This window comes from Salmo salar, chromosome 09 (genome assembly GCF_965601325.2).
Source record: "Salmo salar chromosome 09, fSalSal1, whole genome shotgun sequence".
NCBI lineage: Eukaryota > Metazoa > Chordata > Actinopteri > Salmoniformes > Salmonidae > Salmo > Salmo salar.
In genome coordinates, this window is record NC_138299.1 from 10,729,292 (window position 1) to 10,749,310 (window position 20,019).

The following is a 20,019-nucleotide window of genomic DNA, read 5'->3' on the forward strand; positions in this document are numbered from 1 at the left end:
CTCGTGGTCAAGCAACAACAAATGCTCTCCTTGAGTGACAGGAGGTGGGACCAGGTCTGTGTGGAAAGCGGCATGACTCAAGTAGCGGAGTAAACTATAAAAATGGACGTTACACACGGCGTATCACATTTAACAAACCAAACATTAAAATACCGTTATAGAAGGTAAAGTAAAAACCAGTCCGTGCATAAATACCGGTATATAGTAAAATACGGTATACCGCCCAGCCCTATGCAGCAGTAGGCCTTCCATCGCTCTTTCACACCGGGGATTGATGATTATCGACGGGGAGATTGTTGGAAAGATTTTTCAAATAGCTTACTGTGAGGAACTATAGTTTTACTATATTTTCATTGATAATGGATGTAATTATAGGTGCGCGCACTCCCTCAACATTATCAGGACAGAGAAACCAAACATGCTCATTGCTCATATGGAGCACTCCAAACAAAATACAACAAATTGACAAATCTCGTAAATTATGGTAATGAAATAAATCAAAACTTGTTTCTCACAAGTGTAGCATGTTGTGAACTCTGCAAACAACGTTTCCACTCAGAGAATGAGAACCGTAAATGTCTGTAATTAATACATGCATTAACAGAAATTAATGTAACCAAATGAAGGGAATTAACAGTACATTTACAATGTGATATACTGTATAAGGGGAATTGATAAAAAAAAAAGATCTATAAAAGTCCAAACAATTCCCTCAATGAATGCGTAAGAATTGGGGGGAGACAGCTGAGCCATTCTGGAGAGACTCGCCTATATCTTCGCCACACACCCCTCCCCTTCTTTTCTTATCATTTTATATTATACTCAAGAAACATTATCATCTTCACACATACTTTAGATGCTTTTCACTGACAGTCGCCATTCAATCAGCTAGGCCTACTTGCCACGCGCACTGCCCAAATTGTGACCTTCCAAAACAGGCATCGGCCTACGAGCTTGCAATTTGAAACAATCCACAGCATTGTTTTTTTTAAATATTAAATAAGCTAATATTAAGCTAAAGTATTTTGAATGATTTTATTTATTTCCATAGACAGTTGTAATTATATAATCTTGGCAAATGTATTTCCATTTACTTCCCTAATGGACCCACCGCAATGTCATTTCTCTCTTGTTCTATTGGTTTTTATATCAACTTTCTTTCATTGTTCAGAAGCCAAACGGCACAATCCTAGTCATATTAGCAACCCATCGTAGTTGTTGCATCTTTAGATTCCCCATCTCTGTCATGCCTATCAGGTGCACTGTTTAGAATGTTTTTTTCCCCAGGTGTGCTGTTTAGAATAGTGTTTACCCGCAAATTACATTTTGGCTGCTTCATTACATGAGTTGCATATTCTGTTAAGATGCATTACCATCATCTAAATGTGGTTTCTGTCATTCTAAGCACAGTGGATGGACACCCTAATGGGTTATGCACCAAATGCATATGAGTCCGGTAAATGTCTGAAATGGCTGGTAAATTTAAATCTTACCGGTCACGGTGCCACATTTTCCTAACAGAAAGCCTGCTAAAAAAGATACAGGTGTCTTTCCTAACTCAGTTGCCGGCAAGGAAGGAAACTGCACAGTGATCTCACCATGAGGCCAATGGTGATTTTAAAACAGTTACAGAGGTTAATGGTTGTAATATGAGAGAACTCAGGATGGATCAACAACATTGTAGTTACTCCACAATACTAAACTAAATGATAGAGTGAAAAGAAGGAAGCCTGTACAGATTAAAACATGCATCCTGTTAGCAACAAGGCACTTAAGTAATACTGCAAAAAATATTGGCAAAGAAATTAACTTTTTGTCTTGAATACAAATTATTATGTCTGGGGCAAATCCAACACAATCACTGAGTACCACTTCATATTTTCAAGCATGGTGGTGGCTGCATCATGATATGGGTATGCTTGTCATCGGCAAGGATTAGGATGTTGGGGGGATAAAAAGAAACGGTATACAGTTACGGTTTTGACTTAAAATCGGCTTAAATATCTTGAAGAATTTTTGAAAGAATGAATGGGCAAATATTGTAAAATCCAGGTGTGCAAAGCTCTTAGACACTTAACCAAAACAACTCGTAGTTGTAACCCCCGCCAAAGGTGCTTCCACAAAGTATTGACTCAGGGGTGTGAATACTTATGTAAATAGTTCTGTATTTAAATTTTCAATAAATGTGCAACAAACTTTAAAACATGTTTTCACTTCGTCATTATTGGGTATTGTGTGTAGATGGGTAAGATAATACATCCCATTTAATCCATTTTGAACTCAGACTGTAACAACAAAATGTGGAATAAGTCAACGGATATGAACACTTTCTGAAGGCACTGTAAATTGAAAGGAACAAGCTGCTTGTGCGAGAAACAAGGGCAGGGACATGGCAGGCTGAATAATTTAGTGGGAGGGAAACAGGATACGAGCTGTGTGTGTCCTGGCTAGCGATATGAGCTCAGACTTGATTCTGTACTGTTACTGTGGGAACCCAGCCGTGTATTTACATATTTACAACACCTTATAGACACTGTGACAGGCCTAAACCCACTCCTGCCCAGATAATTTTATGAGCTCTACGTATGTATAGGTATGTGCGCGTCTGTGTGTGTGTATATGTATGTCTAAGCTGCTTACCCCACTGGCACAAACAGCATGTAAGCAAAAACAGAATACGCTTTGTGTGCAGCGGCTAATAAAGAGCTGCCAACCCCAACAACAATGGGAGCATTACTCCCCGCTAACAAGACATAGCCAGGATGCTCTAGCCCCGGTCTGACAGAGGATCATAGGCAGAGCTGTGATTTAATGAGCAGAAGTGAGCAGTGAATGTTGTTCAATTAGGCCCTGTATCCCTTAATGACTGGTTCTGGGCCTGTTTTGCTGTTAAACAGTTCATAATGGTTTCTGGTTAAGGATAAAAAGTAAACAGAGGGTAGTAAAGCCTTGTTCATAATGCAGCCCTTACAATCCCACCCCCGTGGAATTCTAATTTGCAAATAAAAAAATATAAATCTGTTAGTTTAAAATAGAGATGTTATTTTTGCATTGAATGCGTCTCAATCCCCCGCTCCGCCTATGTCGCACTTCCGGATCTGCGGTGAAATGTGACAGGGGTAGAGCGGTGTTGGTCAAACCATGAGACATCCCAAAAATCGCTGTTCTCACAAAACTGTCAGTTGCATCCAAACGGTTTGGCTACAAACTATGGCCTACAAACCCCTCTATTACTCTCACAAAAACAATGGTGTTTTCCGTTTTGCTTTATGACCTCCATAAGTGTCAGGAGACTCGTCTGAAGTCTGTACAGACGATCTGCCATCGTCTGTCTGTAGCGTCCGAACCGTTTGTACCGTCTGAACTGAAGCATGGTGGTCGCAGCATCATGCTGTTGGGACGTTTTTCAGCAGCAGGGACTGGGAGACTAGTCAGGATCGAGAGAAAGATGAACAGAGCAAAGTACAGAGATCCTTGAAGAAAACTTGCTCCAGAGCAATCAGGACCTCAGACTGGGGCAAAGGTTCACCTTCCAACAGGACAACGACCCTAAGCACACAGCCAAGACAATGCAGGAGTGGCTTCGCGACAAGTCTCTGAATGTCCTTGAGTGGCCCAGCCAGAGCCCGGACTTGAACCCGATCTAACATCTCTGGAGAGACCTAAAAATATCTGTGCAGCGACGCTCCCCATCCAACCTGACAGAGCTTGAGAGGATCTGCAGAGAAGAATGGGAGAAACTCCCCAAATACAGGTGCACCAAGCTTGTAGGGTCATACCCAAGAAGACAAGGCTGTAATCGCTGCCAAAAGGTGCTTCAACAAAGTACTGAGTAAAGGGTCTGAATTACTTATGTAAATGTGATATTTCAGTTTGACATTTTTAATACATTTGCAAAAATCTTTAAAAAAAAAACAACAGTTTTTGCTTTGTCATTATGGGGTATTGTGTGTAGACGAGGGAAAAAACGATTTCATACATTTTAGAATAAAGCTGTAACGTAACAAAACGTGGAAAAAGTGAAGGGGTCTGAATACTTTCAGAATGCACCGTTGTTGCCAAACATATAGGGTTAAATACCGGTAAAAAAAATAAAATAAAAAAGAAAATGTTTCCTGATCTTTCTTATATCTCTCAGATATAGGAGAGACACTTCAGAACAAACTTCCTTTTGATATTATTTTGGGACTATCAGATACACATAACATGAAATTACCCAGGGAATCGATAGATCATCATTCAGAGGCACAAAAACAATATAATATTAAAAATAGGTGAACCTTTCCTTTACTGCTAAAAATACTGGAATACTGACTGTCCAAACAGTATGTTAGAAGTGATCAAATCAGATGTGTGTGTGTTCAGACAGCACTCATTTGCTGACATGGCTATGCTAGTTGTCATAGTAACAACGGGTGTGTGTGCAGTGGTTGATAGGTGGTGGTGCTCCCTATCACTCAGAAGTTATGTAGCAAGCTAAGGAGACAACAATGCCTTCCATAGACGTTTCCAAGTTGCTTTGAATGTTCAAAATCATAGTAAGAACACTTTTAAAGCCTCAAAGCGTAAGATGATCCAACATTATAAACAAGTAATTTTTTTCTAACCACAGCAGTCAACTGTTTAGCTTTCTAGCAAATTCAGTAATTTATTTGTAAACAATTAACAAGCTAGTTGGCTACCACATGTTCTTCTCAAAACTGTCAACAGAGTAGCTAGCAAGCAACAAGATATGCCAAATATTAGTCTAAAAACCACTTGTAGGCAAATAAATCAGATTGGACCTTTCAGACAAGTTACATGACCAGGATTCAGATTTGTATCTTATTTCAAACCACCTACGAAGGTCGGCTTGAAATATCTGATTCCATTTGCTTTTTGGCTGTTCAGACTGCAAGATAAAAAAAAGAAGATTTGAATCAGATATGCAAAACAATTATATTTGAGTCACTTCAAACTAGAGGTCGACCGAATAATCGGAATGGCCGATTAATTAGGGCTGATTTCAAGTTTTCATAACACTCGGAAATCTGTATTTTTGGATGCCGATTAAAAAAATATATATTTATTTTTTTAGACCTTTATTTAACTAGGCAAGTCAGTTAAGAACACATTGTCATTTTCAACGACGGCCTAGGAACGGTGGGTTAACTGCCTTGTTCAGGGGCAGAACAACAGATTTTTACCTTGTCAGCTCAGGGATTCAATCTTGCAACCTTATGGTTAACTAGTCCAACGCTCTAACCACCTGCTTTACATTGCACTCCACGAGGTTATGCGAATGCAGTAAGAAGCTAAGGTAAGTTGCTAGCTAGCATTAAACTTATCTTATAAAAAACAATCAATCAATCATAATCACTAGTTAACTACACATGGTTGATGATATTACTAGTTTATCTAGCCTGTCCTGCGTTGCATATAATCGCTGAGGTACGTGTTGCTCCAACCATAAACATCAATGCCTATCTTAAAATCAATACACAAGTGTATATTTTTAAACCTGCATATTTAGCTAAATGAAATCCAGGTTAGCAGGCAATATTAACCAGGTGAAATTGTGTCATTTTGCGTTAATTGCACGCAGTCAGGGTATATGCAACACTTTGGGTAATTTGTCAGAATTTTACGTAATTATGACATAACACTGAAGGTTGTGCAATGTAACAGGAATAATGTTTTGTTTTCAAGATGATAGTTTCCGGATTCGACCATATTAAATGACCTAAGGCTCGTATTTCTGTGTGTTATTATGTTATAATTAAGTCTATGATTTGATAGAGCAGTCTGACTGAGCGATGGTAGGCAGCAGCATGCTCGTAAGCATTCATTCAAAATAGCACTTTCGTGCGTTTTACCAGCAGCCCTTCGCAATGCATTGCGCTGTTTATGACTTCAAGCCTATCAACTCCCAAGATTAGGCTGGTGTAACCCATGTGAAATGGCTAGCTAGTTAGCCGGGTGCGCGCTAATAGCGTTTCAAACGTCACTCGCTCTGAGAGTAGTTTTTTCCCTTCCTCTACATGGGTAACGCTGCTTCGAGGGTGGCTGTTGTCGATGTGTTCCTGGTTCGAGCCCAGGTAGCTATACTGTTACACTGGCAATATTAAAGTGCCTATAAGAACATCCAATTGTCAAAGGTATATTAAATACAAATCGTATAGAGAGAAATAGTCCTATAATTCCTATAATAACTACAACCTAAAACATCTTACCTGGGAATATTGAAGACTCATGTTAAAAGGAACCACCAGCTTTCATATGTTCTCATGTTCTGAGCAAGGAACTTAAATGTTAGCTTTTTTACATGGCACATATTGCACTTTTACTTTGTTCTCCAACACTTTGTTTTTGCATTATTTAAATCAAATTGAACATGTTTCATTATTTATTTGAGGCTAAATTGATTTTATTGATGTATTATATTAAGTTAAAATAAGTGTTCATTCAGTATTGTTGTAATTGTCATTATTCCCCCCCCCCCCCAAAAAAAAAAATATATATATATTTTTTAAATCGCCAGATTAATCGGCATCTGCTTTTTTGGTCCTCCAATAATCGGTATCGGCGTTGAAAAATCATAATCGGTCGACCTCTACTTCAAACTGCCAATATGAACAAGAGTTAGCTAACTAACCATGCTGTTAGCTAGCTACAGATGAAGTCGGAAGTTTACATACACTTAGGTTGGAGTCATTAAAACTCGTTTCTCAACCACTCCACAAATTTCTTGCTAACAAACTATAGTTTTGGCAAGTCGGTTGGGACATCTACTTTGTGCTTGACACAAGTAATTTTTCCAACAATTGTTTACAGACAGATTATTTCACTTATCATTCACTGTATCACAATTCCAGTGGGTTAGAAGTTTACATACACTAAGTTGACTGTGCTTTTAAACAGCTTGGAAAATTCCAGAAAATGATGTCATGGCTTTAGAAGGTTCTGATAGGCTAATTGACATCATTTGAGTCAATTGGAGGTGTACCTGTGGATGTATTTCAAGGCCTACTTTCAAACTCAATGCCTCTTTGCTTGACATCATGGGAAAATCAAAAGAAAATCAGTCAAGACTCAGAAAACAAATTGTAGACCTCCACAAGTCTGGTTCATCCTTGGGAGCAATTTCCAAACGCCTGAAGGTACCACATTCATCTATACAAACAATAGTACGCAAGTACAAACACCATGGGACCACGCAGTCGTCATACCGCTCAGGAAGGAGACGCGTTCTGTTTCCTAGAGATGAACATACTGTGGTGCGAAAAGTGCAAATCAATCCCAGAACAACAGCAAAGGACCTTGTGGAAACAGGTACAAAAGTATCTATATCCACAGTAAAACGAGTCTAATATCGACATAATGGGGCGGCACGTAGCCTAGTGGTTAGAGCATTGGACTAGTAAACGAAAGGTTGCAAGATCAAATCCCCGAGTTGACAATGTAAAAATCTGTCGTTCTGCCCCTGAACAAGGCAGTTAACCGAATGTTCCAAGGCCGTCATTGAAAATAAGAATTTGTTCTTAACTGACTTGCTTGGTTAAATAAAGGTAAAATAAAAAAATATGTAAAGAATCTGAAAGTCCGCTCAGCAAAAAAGAAGCCACCGACATAAAAAAGCCAGACTACGGTTTGCAACTGCACATGGGGACAAAGATCGTAATTTTGGGAGAAATGTCCTCTGGTCTGATGAAACAAAAATAGAACTGTTTGGCCATAATAACCATCGTTATGTTTGGAGGAAAAAGGGGGATGCTTGCAAGCCGAAGAACACCATCCCAACCGTGAAGCACGGGGGTGGCAGCATCATGTTGTGGGGGTGCTTTGCTGCTGGAGGGACTGGTGCACTTCACAAAATAGATGGCATCATGAGGTAGGAAAATTATGTGGATATATTGAAGCAACATCTCAAGACATCAGTCAGGAAATTAAAGCTTGGTCGCAAACGGGTCTTCCAAATAGACAATGACCCCAAGCATACTTCCAAAGTTGTGGCAAAATGGCTTAAGGACAACAAAGTCAAGGTATTGGAGTGGCCATCACAAAGCCCTGACCTCATTCCTATAGAAAATTTGTGGGCAGAACTGAAAAAGTGTGTGTGAGCAAGGAAGCCTACAAACCTGACTCAGTTACACCAGCTCTGTCAGGGGGAATGGGCTAAAATTCACCCAACTTATTGTGGGAAGCTTGCGGAAGGCTACCCGAAAAGTTTGACCGAAGTTAAACAATTTAAAGGGAATTTGGCTAAGGTGTATGTAAACTTCCGACTTCAACTATATATACACTCAGGCTTTGGTGAACTCATTCAGTGAAAGCAATGCACTGGGGAGTGACATAAGGTATAGTGCATGAGGTGGCTCTTTTTCCTCTAAATGATCTTTCCCACCAGGTAACGCAATCGCCACACTTTCTGCTGCTGTTGCTCCCATTATTTATTGATTGCCTCTGTTAGTGACACTGATATAGCGCAGGGTTGTTTTACATACTCTTACATTTATCATATTATCTGTTCAAACATCTCTGTAATTCAGGTCAAGTGCTTTCTGAAAGGGGAACATGCTGCAGTGTACCAGCCAAGAATCTAACCCACACTGATACCATCATGTGGTAGCAAATTCAGCTCTTGTAATGAACCTAGGGTCAACAGAGGTTAGGTTTTCGATTAGGGCCGGGACGATACCAGCATCATGATACTCGTTAGTATCGTGGCAAGGAAACAAGACATAAAGTGGATATAACTTCTTTGGAAAACAGCCTTAATGTTGAAAACAAACATTATGTTGAAATCCAGTCACATTTGTTTATTTTCCAAGCTTTAGCACACAATATTTTACATACAGCAGGTTTTTAAAGGACCAAAGAGTTAGGTCTGCTTCGTGTTTTCATTTTTGCCATGTAAAAAATACTGCGATACCTGTATCATCACAGCCCTAATTACGACATTACGTTATTCACCTAGTGACCCAATAACAATGATTCGGCCCTCCTGAGTGGCGCAGCGGTCTAAGGCACTGCATCGTAGTGCCAGAGGCATCACTACAGAACCTGGTTCGAGCACAGGCTGTGTCGCAGCTGGCCGCGACCGGGAGACCCATGAGGCGGCGCACAATTGACCCAGCGTCGTCCGGGATAGGGGAGGGTTTGGGGATATCCTTGTTCCATCGTGCTCTAGCGACTCGTGGTGGGCCGGGCGCATGCACGCTGACTACGGTCACCAGCTGTACGGTGTTTCCTCCGACACATTAGTGCGGCTGGCTTCCGGGTTAAGCAAGCACTGTGTCAAGAAGCAGTGCGTCTTGGCGGGGTCGTGTTTCAGAGGACACATGGCTCTCGACCTTCGCCTCTCCCGAGTCCGTACGGGAGTTGCAGCGATGGGAGAAGACTGAAACTACTAATTGGATATCACGAAATTGGGGAGAAAAAGGGGTAAAAAGTAAAAAAAATTAAATATAAAAATGTATAAATAAAATACAGGTTGGAGTGATTGTGTGACGCGTATGTAATACAGAACATAAGCAGACACATTCTAAATCACAGGTGTAAAACTCATTCCATGGAGGGCTGAGTCCGAGTATATGCTGTTTTTTGTTATTTCCTTTCAATGTGTGTCCAATTAAGACCTAGACAACCAGGTGAGGGGAGTTCCTAAATAATCAATAACCTTAATTGATCAATAAGTACAAGGGAGAAGCTAAAACCAGCATACACTCGGCCCTCCATGGAATGGGTTTGACACGTGTTCTAAACTGTGCCAAGTCTGACTGACCTTGCCCTTCCGGTTGAATGGTTCGATGGTGAGGACGCCAGCACCAATGTCCACGATCATGCCCAGTTGAAACCCATCGGTGGGGTGGGGCGCCCACACTGGCTTCCCATCCTCCATGGCTAACTACAGCTACCCTGTGGGCTCTGCACAACATGGAGAGAGGAGAAGAGTCAGGAGGTAGAAGCCTGATGATATGCATGCCAACAACAAAATACTACTGAATATCCCCTTGTGGGGTAGTTTAATAAAGTATGAAGCTATTGATCTATCTACAAGTCTACCTTCTGTACATCCCTGATTGAATAAACATGCCATGCTCCTTACTTCATTCAGATAAACAAGTATAGGCATATACAAAATTGTATGGCAACATTCATCCAACCATGTAAGTGTGTGCAACCCTAGTGTGTGCTTGTTTTCCATTCCATTGTCTTGTTATTCCCTTGATTGACAGATCCTGTAAAAGTGGATTTGCCATATAAAGGGAACAGGACCTAGGTATATCTCCAGAGAGACTCTCCACTTGAGAGCAGAGCTTGAGTCATTTTGACAGGGAGCCAAAGGTGGTGACTTCAGAGGGGACTTCAGTAAAACTTGGGCTCTCACAAACTGAAAGTGTACAATTAAGAATGAAGTGTAGTTTTTGCTTGGCAAAATAGTTATTGAGTGCTGCTAACAATGGTGCAATTACACTGTAAATCAAGGACTAATGCTAAACATTTAGCAAGCCATTTCTGGTCACCTAAATAGTTACTATTTGGCCTATTTTGAGACCAATTATATTTCAAAAATGCTTTTAGTGGGTGAACTGAGGGAGCCAAGCATGTACCAGCTGTTGATGGTGGCATAACAATGACTCCCAACAACAGCAGTCAGAACAGGAGCGTGAAATACACCCCGTCACACCAGCCCCTAGAGGTTTGATCTGTCACTGTGTGAGGGGTGACTGGAGAGCTCCATTGTACAGCATCACTCAGTGATTGTTCTCCTAGTTAGCAGCTTCCCAGACCAGACAGTGTGTGTGTGTGTGGTTTCTCAGGACACAGAGGGCTTGCTGGGTGTTTGGCGGTGACCCAGTTACAGCATGGACGCATGGGAGATTCTTCCAGTGCACTCGTTAATTATTCAGCTTACGCTTGGCCAATCACTTAGTGATTAGATCAACAATGCCTGATAGCTTGGGCATGGAGCTGAACTCAAAAGCAGACTAAGTTTAGGCCTACAGTAAATCTACTAATGTAGGTCCTATGAGTACGTGGACTGTATTAGGTCAGTTCTGTAGTTGGTTTGACACAGGCAAAATCAATTTTGTTCCCAACATAGGGCTACAGCGTGTCATCATTTGGCAGTGTCACCATGCAGAGGCTTACAATTATGTTCCAATGCTAGAGTTAAGGAACAACTGTGTGCACCAGAGCCATTCATCAAAAATATTAATTAAATAAAACATCCAAAACATGGATTGACTTCAACATTCATACTCCATGCAAATCATCAACAAGCACACCCAACACATACAAGTGCTGATAGCTGTACCGTACACTTAATTGGTAATCCCATGGTGTAGGGTTCCCATACAGAACTGACCCTTGGCTCAGCTATCCAATTAGTTTGTGGGATTGAGGTAAAATGTCAGAGGGCAGAGATTGCAAAGTGCTGAGATTTAGCAACTGAAAGAAGAACTGGCCTATACGTGGCAAAGTAGTTACTGTACCAGCATGTCTAGGCCTAACCATCTTTCAAAGCCATAGTCCTACATACATTATGGAGATAAAGGCTATTAAAGGTTTAGGCCCACTGTCATATTTATTCTGGTCTGATGTCCTAAATTTCATATTTTCCAGATATTGGCCTAGGCCAGCGACAGTGGTGGGAAAAGTACTCAATTGTCATACTTGAGTAAAAGTAAAGATACCTTAATAGAAAATGACTGAAGTAAAAGTGAGTCACCCGGTAAACTACTACTTGAGTAAAAGTCAAAGTATTTGGAATGGAATTGCTAAAATGTACTTAATAAGTATCAAAAGTAAAAGTATAAATAATTTCAAATTCTTTATATTAAGGAAACCAGACTGCACTTTTATTTTTTATTGACAGATAGCCAGGGGCACACTACAACACTCAGACATAATTTAAAAATGAAGCATTTGTGTTTAGTGAGTCTGCCAGGTCAGAGGCAGTAGGGAGTTGTTTTGGGTGTCAGGGAAAATGTATGGAGTAAAAAGTACATATTTTCTTAAGGAATGTAGTGAAGTTGCCAAAAATATAAATAGTAAAGTAAAGTACAGATACCCCAAAAAACTACTTAAGTAGTACTTTAAAGTATTTTTACTTAAGTACTTTACACCACTGGCCAGTGGTGGGCAATAAGTTTGGCTTGAGGGCCACGTCGGGATTTCAAAATTCAGCGGAGGGGCGCAGTTTTTTTCCGGAACAATTTGTTAGTTAAAAGCAATTTGCTGGCAAGAAAAAAGGCAGTTATTTGAGAATGTATCGTCCTCGGTCCATTATCATTTCTACATAGTCTATCTACACTGAACAAAAATATAAAACAATTTCAAAGATCTTACTGAGTTACAGTTCATAAGGAAATCAGTCAATTAAATAAATTGAATTAATCCCTAATCTATAGATTTTACATGACTGGGAATACAGATACCTTTTAAAAAATGTAGGGGCTCAGAAAACCAGTCAGCATCTGGTGTGATCACCATTTGCCTCATGCAGCATGACATCTCCTTCCCATAGAGTTGATCAGGCTGTTGATTGTGGCCTGTGGAATGTTGTCCCACTCCTCGTCAATGGCTGTGCGAAAATGTTGGATATTGGCGGGAACTGGAACATGCTGTCGTACACGTCGATCCAGAGCATCCCAAACGTGCTCAATTGGTGGCATGTCTGGTGAGTATGCAGGCCATGGAAGGAACTGGGACATTTTCAGCTTCCAGGAATTGTGTACACACCCTTACGTCATGGGGCCGTGCACTATCATGCTGAAACAGGAGGTAATGGCGGAAGGATGAATGGCACGACAATGGGCCTCAGGATCTCGTCACAGTCTCTCTGTGCATTCAAATTGCTATCGATAAAATGCAATTGTGTTTGTTGTCCGTAGTTTATGCCAGCCAATACCATGACCCCACAGCCAACCATTGGGCACTCTGTTCACAACAGCAAACCACTCACCCACACAACATATACATGCTGTCTGCCATCTGCCCGGTACAGTTGAAACCGGGATTCATCTGTGAAAAGCACACTTCTCCAGCGTGTCAGTGGCCATTGAAAAGTGAGCATTTGCCCACTATGCATAGTCACTTTACCCCTACCTACATGTACAAATTACCTCGACTAACCTGTACCCCCGCACATTGACTCGGTACCGCCTGTATATAGCCTCGTTATTGTTAATTTTTTTTTTAAATGTTTTTTTACTTTAGTTTATCTAGTAAATATTTTCTTAACTCTATTTCTTGAACTGCATTGTTTGTTAAGGGCTTGTAAGTAAGCATTTCACGGTAAGGTCTACACCTGTTGTATTCGGCGTATGTGACAAATACAATTTGATTTGAAGGCGGGTACGGGTGCAAACCCAGTTTCTTCAGCTGTCCGGGTGACTGGTCTCAGATGATCCCGCAGGTGAAGAAGCCGGATGTGAAGGTCCTGGGCTGGTGTGGTTACGTATGATCTGCGGTTGTGAGGCTGGATGAACGTACTGCCAAATTCTCTAAAATGACGTTAAAGGTATCTTATGAAATGAACATTCAATTCTATACAGCTCTGGTGGATCTTCCTGCAGTCAGCACGTCAATTGCATGCTCCCTCAAAACTTGAGACATCTGTGGCATTGTGTTTTGTGACAATACTGCATATTTTAGAGTGGTCTTTTGTCCCCAACACAAGGTGCACCTGTGTAATTATCATGCTGATTATCTTGGCAAAGGAGAAATGCTAAATAACAGGGATGTAAACAAATTTGTGCACAAAATTCGAGATAAATACACTTTTCGTGCATATGGAACATTTCTGGGATATTTTCTTTCAGCTCATGAAAGATGGGACCAACACTTTACATGTGGGGTTTATATTTTTGTTTAGTATAGTTTTAGACGTTCAAGAGTGGCCTGGAGTGTTTTTGAACCCAAAATAATAACCCCCACCTGAAAACATGGAGGAAATTGGCGCAACCAATTCATTATTTATAAGAAATCCTGCTATGCCCTGCGACGAACCATCAAACAGGCAAAGCGTCAATACAGGGCTAAGATTGAATCATGCTACACCGGCTCCGACGCTCGTCTTATGTGGCAGGGCTTGCAAACTATTACAGACTACAAAGGGAAGCACAGCCGCGAGCTGCCCAGTGACACGAGCCTACCAGACGAGCTAAATCACTTCTATGCTCGCTTCGAGGCAAGCAACACTGAGGCATGCATGAGAGCATCAGCTGTTCAGGACGACTGTGTGATCATGCTCTCCGTAGCCGACGTGAGTAAGACCTTTAAACAGGTCAACATACACAAGGCTGCGGGGCCAGACGGATTACCAGGACGTGTGCTCCGGGCATGTGCTGACCAACTGGCAAGTGTCTTCACTGACATTTTCAACATGTCCCTGATTGAGTCTGTAATACCAACATGTTTCAAGCAGACCACCATAGTCCCTGTGCCCAAGAACACAAAGGCAACCTGCCTAAATGACTACAGACCCGTAGCACTCACGTCCGTAGCCATGAAGTGCTTTGAAAGGTCGGTAATGGCTCACATCAACACCATTATCCCAGAAACCCTAGACCCACTCCAATTTGCATACCGCCCAAACAGATCCACAGACGATGCAATCTCTATTGCACTCCACAATGCCCTTTCCCACCTGGACAAAATTAACACCTATGTGAGAATGCTATTCATTGACTAGAGCTCAGCGTTCAACACCATAGAACCCTCAAAGCTCATCACTAAGCTAAGGATCCTGGGACTAAACACCTCCCTCTGCAACTGGATCCTGGACTTCCTGACGGGCCACCCCCAGGTGGTGAGGGTAGGTAGCGACACATCTGCCACACTGATCCTCAACACTGGAGCTCCCCATGGGCAGGTGCTCAGTCCCCTCCTGTACTCCCTGATCACCCACGACTGCATGGCCAGGCACGACTCCAACACCATCATTAAGTTTGCAGACGACACAACAGTGGTAGGCCTGATCACCGACGAGACAGTCTATAGGGAGGAGGTCAGAGACCTGGCCGGGTGGTGCCAGAATAACAACCTATCCCTCAACGTAACCTATACTAAGGAGATGATTGTGGACTACAAGAAAAGGAGGACCGAGCACACCCCCATTCTCATCGACGGGGCTGTAGTGGAACAGGTTGAGAGCTTCAAGTTCCTTGGTGTCCACATCAACAACAAACTAGAATGATCCAAACACACCAAGACAGTCGTGAAGAGGACACGACAAAGCCTATTCCCCCTCAGGAAACGAAAAAGATTTGGCATGGGTCCTGAGATCCTCAAAATGTTCTACAACTGCAACATCGAGAGCATCCTGACTGGTTGCATCACTGCCTGGTACGGCAATTGCTCGGCCTCTGACCGCAAGGCACTACAGAGGGTAGTGCGTACGGCCCAGTACATCACTGGGGCTAAGCTGCCTGCCATCCAGGACCTCTACACCAGGCGGTGTCAGAGGAAGGCCCTAAAAATTGTCAAAGACCCCAGTCATAGACTGTTTTCTCTACTACCGCATGGCAAGCGGTACCGGAGTGTCAAGTCTAGGACAAAAAGTCTTCTCAACAGTTCTTACCCCCAAGCCATAAGACTCCTGAACAGGTAATCAAATGGCTACCCTGACTATTTGCATTGTGTGCCCCCCCCCCAACCAACCCCTCTTTTTACGCTGCTGCTACTTTCTGTTGATCATATATGCATAGTCACTAACTATACGTTCATGTACATACTACCTCAATTGGGCCGACCAACCAGTGCTCCCGCACATTGGCTATCCGGGCTATCTGTATTGTGTCTCGCCACCCACCAACCCCTCTTTTACGCTACTGCTACTATGTTCATCATATATGCATAGTCACTTTAACCATATCTACATGTACATACTACCTCAGCCTGACTAACCGGTGTCTGTATGTAGCCTCGCTACTGTGTATAGCCTGTCTTTTTACTGTTGTTTTATTTCTTTACTTACCTATTGTTCACCTAATACCTTTTTTTGCACTATTGGTTAGAGCCTGTATGTAAGCATTTCACTGTAAGGTCTACACCTGTTGGATTCGGTGCACGTGACAAATAAACTTTGATTTGATTTATTTCCAGCAAACTAGATACACCCCATTTTATTGCAACACACACTATCATTAATGACATCAATGGGGAGAACATTATCCTAAAAAGGGAAACAAAGGTTACACTTCAAAACTGCCTTCATGTCAAAGTCCCAACCAATAAAGACAGGGTAATAGACAAGACAACAGGTGTGGCCACTGCCCTACATCTGTTAGAGAAAGTGCGCTTGGGAAGGCTGGGGTCAGTGTCTAGGTAAGGTTGGGTTAGCAAGCCATGAGATAAAAATCAGCCATAACTGGGATCTTGGAACTATGTAGCTAAAATATGGAGCCTAGCTTATGCAAACAAGGTTTGTATGCTGAATATAGATATCCCTTAAATATTTTATAATATGCAAACTATACATACATTATACTTAAAAAGTCCACTCTAGCACAAGGAGAACCAAATGTGCTCACTTCAGGTATTGTTATATTGCCCTGCTTTAAATTACACTGAACCCATCTTTACAATGGAGTTCTTGTTAAAGAAAATGTTGACCCATCTTGAATGTTACATTGTTTTTGTGCATCTCTGAGTGATGTTCTATCGATTCCCTGTATAGAAAAGGTGTGCGCCTTTCCAAATCATGTCGAATATACCACAGTCAAGTTGTGGAAACATTTCAAGGATGATCAATGGGAACAGGATGAACTTCAGCTCAATTTCAAGTCTCATAGCAAAGTGTCTGAAAAAATAAGGTATCCTTTTTCTTTTTTGAATAAGGCTGTAAAATAACAGAACGTGGTGCATTTTCATTAGTTTGTTACTGTAGGCTATATGTAAAAACCAAAAAAATCCTAAGTGTTCAATAATTTTTTTTTCGTGGACTGCCTTTGTTACAATTATGAAACAGAAAGCAAGTCTGTTGGAATTGGGTAACAGCTTATTTTTTATGTCAAAATAAAAATACCCCAACCACCAAGACACATGGTCAGCAAGACTCGTGGTGAAATTATGAAAACATCAGTAGCCTAAACATCATAAGCGCCAAACGTGCTTGATAAAGTGAAATTCAGAACAAAAACAATAATTGCATTATAATGAATATAAGTGTCGATAGGACATTCAATTATTGTCTCTTTGTGCTTACATGGTGCGCGTCATTACTCAATGGAATAGGTTAGAGCATATCCATGTCACAAACAACGAAAGCTGGCGAGTGCGTTGCGGATGTTTTTTTGCTTGAGATGTACGGTCTGCTCTCTTAGTGATGACATTTTGTGCTGATAATCGGCCCGTAGCATTGGCACCGTCTTCTTCTATCGAAAACGGTGCAGTCTCATCCCCTCTCAGATTTGGGAGAGCATGGCTTTTGCAATGACAAGATGGTGGGCTCAATTCCCACACCACCCATACATAAAAAATGTATGCACACATGACTAAGTCGCTTTGGATTAAAGCAGCTGCAAAATGGTACATGTAAGACAGTGTTCCCAGGGCGGTTTTATTAGGCCCCCCAAGTTATCGGAGCATTTATTTATATAAAAAAAAGTGTGTTGGCGTGGGAAGGGGGGGGGGCATAAAACACCAGCAAATAAGTTCCAAGTAATTCTTATTTTGGAAATCTGTTCCAAGGTTTTCCCACACATCTTGTTCTGTCCTTAGCACAATAATTTTCCACAGTCCACTGCTTCCATGTTCGATGACCTCAACAGGAAATATCACCAATAACTACAAAGACATCACATAACTAACATCCTTTCTGATATTTAAAGATTGAAGTCTGCAAGAGTTTTGTCAACACCAAAGCAGCAGAGGGAGCATAAAGTATGACATTTTAACACAAAATGGGCACATGTTCAACATCAGAAATGCTATGCATTTTAACATTACATCTTGACAGTTGACTACATGACAGACACTATCACATTAATAAACCATCCACCTAATACAGGTCCCATTATGGGTAGCTTTGAGTCTACATGTAATCCTCTTATGGCTCCTAAGACTGAACGGAAGTGAGATATTTGTCAGGCCTGTTGAAGTATGTAAGGTGTGGTCCCCAGTCAGCCCATTAAGAAAAAAAGTATGTGGGGTGATGCACAGACACCAGTGCAGTAATGGGGGAGACCAAGGTTCATAGGTTAAGGAGGGTTTCCTGGAACACACATACACACCGAACCTCCTACCTGCCTCAAGCTTCCTGTTCCCTCTATGGAAGAGAGGATATGGAAAATACCTTAGGATATCTGCTGTAGCCAGACAGGATGTAGGGAAGAGTGCAGTGGTGCTGGTGAGTCAGTGGTCAATGCAACATTAGCCTCCAACCTAAAGGAGGCCATTCGGGGCTTGTCAGAGAGTAACTTGTTGTTTTTCTTAGCGGGCATTCTATCAAAATGTATTATTATACAGAACAGACAGCATTGACTAAGCACATTATTAATGAGCCTAATGCAGGGTGACCTAACTAGCAGACAGCGGGTTTGAAATGATTAGTCAAATATTATATCTGTTTGGGCTTCTTGCGATCAATTTGCAGTCTACAAATTATTTGTAATTATGTTCCGGCACCATGAGCATCCGTTCAGGAACAAAATAACCCTGCGGCTGAATCTAGTTGATGATCCCTGGCTTAGTGCATTGGCTGTACATTCAGAACATAGCTACTTTGATGGTTAAACTCCGCTGTTGATAACCCAGAATTATGCCACTAATATTTTTGTGATGCTTATTTCATGGCAATTGAAGAATCATGGCATGCACATAACTTCAATAAACAGTAAGAGCTACTTCATAGCTTTGTCAAACAATCATTGGATAAAACTATTTACTAGCTATTGTCTAATAAAAATGTCACATGCACATACTTACATTCTAACCTGACAGCTTAAGTCACATGTCGACATATTTACCTAGCTAAATATGGAGTATCAAACAAGACAATGGCTACATTTACCGAACAAAAGCAGGCAGGCTCGAGCTAGATAGTTATACCGTTATGAGCTAACTAGAGCCCTATAATAACATTCGCAAATGGCATGCTTAGGCAGCTTCTGTAGTTACAGCATTGTGAGACAATTCCACTTAGACATTTTAGAGACATAATGCAACGCGAAATTAAAATTAATGCGGATAATTTTAGCTACATCAGTATTTGACGAATAGTTAGTATCAATCTCATTCGTATTTGCAAACTGCGCTCGCTCCACCATCATCATCACATAGCTAGCTAACGATAGCTAGCCACTCCCAGTTAGCTAGCCACGAGCTAACAAGTGTAGCCTACAGGTTATATCTAGCTACCTCGCTAAATGGTTTGCAAGAATACTAAAGAGGAACTTACAACAATGTAGCCCTTAAACGATACGTCTGTATTCTTGATGTGGCTCAACGAAAAACGGGTTAAAATTCCCGCATACAAAATATAATTGACAATATCCGAAGTCTTATTTTGGTACTCTGTCGACCGGTAATTCAGCAGCAGCCTACCCACAGCTGAGCAGACTGAAGTCCAGCTGGGAGGCAGAGATGACGTCACTGGGAATGCGCTTCTTTCCAGGAACAGTAACCGTCATCATAATGATACCTGTAGCATAAAGGTCGTGAAGTTGTATTAGTTGCAGCGTAACTTGATAATCTGCATTCGTATGTACTATATTGTCGAAGGATATTAATTCTCACTTGAAATAGATGAAAGTAATGCATTTGTCCTTGTTTACTGTTGATAGCTACAGGATTGCTTTTAAATTATAATATTGTTTCCCCTTTTCCCCAGATGATCATGGGGAAAAGTACAGAGGGCAGATGATAGATGCAAATTAGCATACATCACAATGGTTTCAATAAAAAGGTGTGTAAAATTCTACTTCAGGCTCATAAATATTTGAGAGACTGGTAATTTAAACACATCACCTGAAGACAACATATCCCCCATTGAAGCCTATAATGGGTTGGTAGATCTAATTAGGACATATG

General features: G+C 41.3%; 1 protein-coding gene across 6 annotated transcripts in view; it reads right to left on the bottom strand.

Moving 5' to 3' along the window:
- LOC106610693 (unconventional myosin-VI) overlaps nucleotides 1-19,616 on the bottom strand; it is a 97,800-nt gene extending 78,184 nt beyond the window's left edge. For all 6 annotated transcript variants that reach the window (XM_014210178.3, XM_014210177.3, XM_014210174.3 and 3 more), the window contains exons 1-2: nucleotides 19,388-19,616; nucleotides 9,764-9,906 (exon numbers count right to left, since the gene is read on the bottom strand). In XM_014210178.3, the coding sequence (XP_014065653.1) occupies nucleotides 9,764-9,880 (117 nt within the window). In that variant the 5' untranslated portion in view covers nucleotides 9,881-9,906; nucleotides 19,388-19,616. The remainder of the gene's footprint in view (nucleotides 1-9,763; nucleotides 9,907-19,387) is intronic.
- Nucleotides 19,617-20,019: the final 403 nt, after the last annotated feature.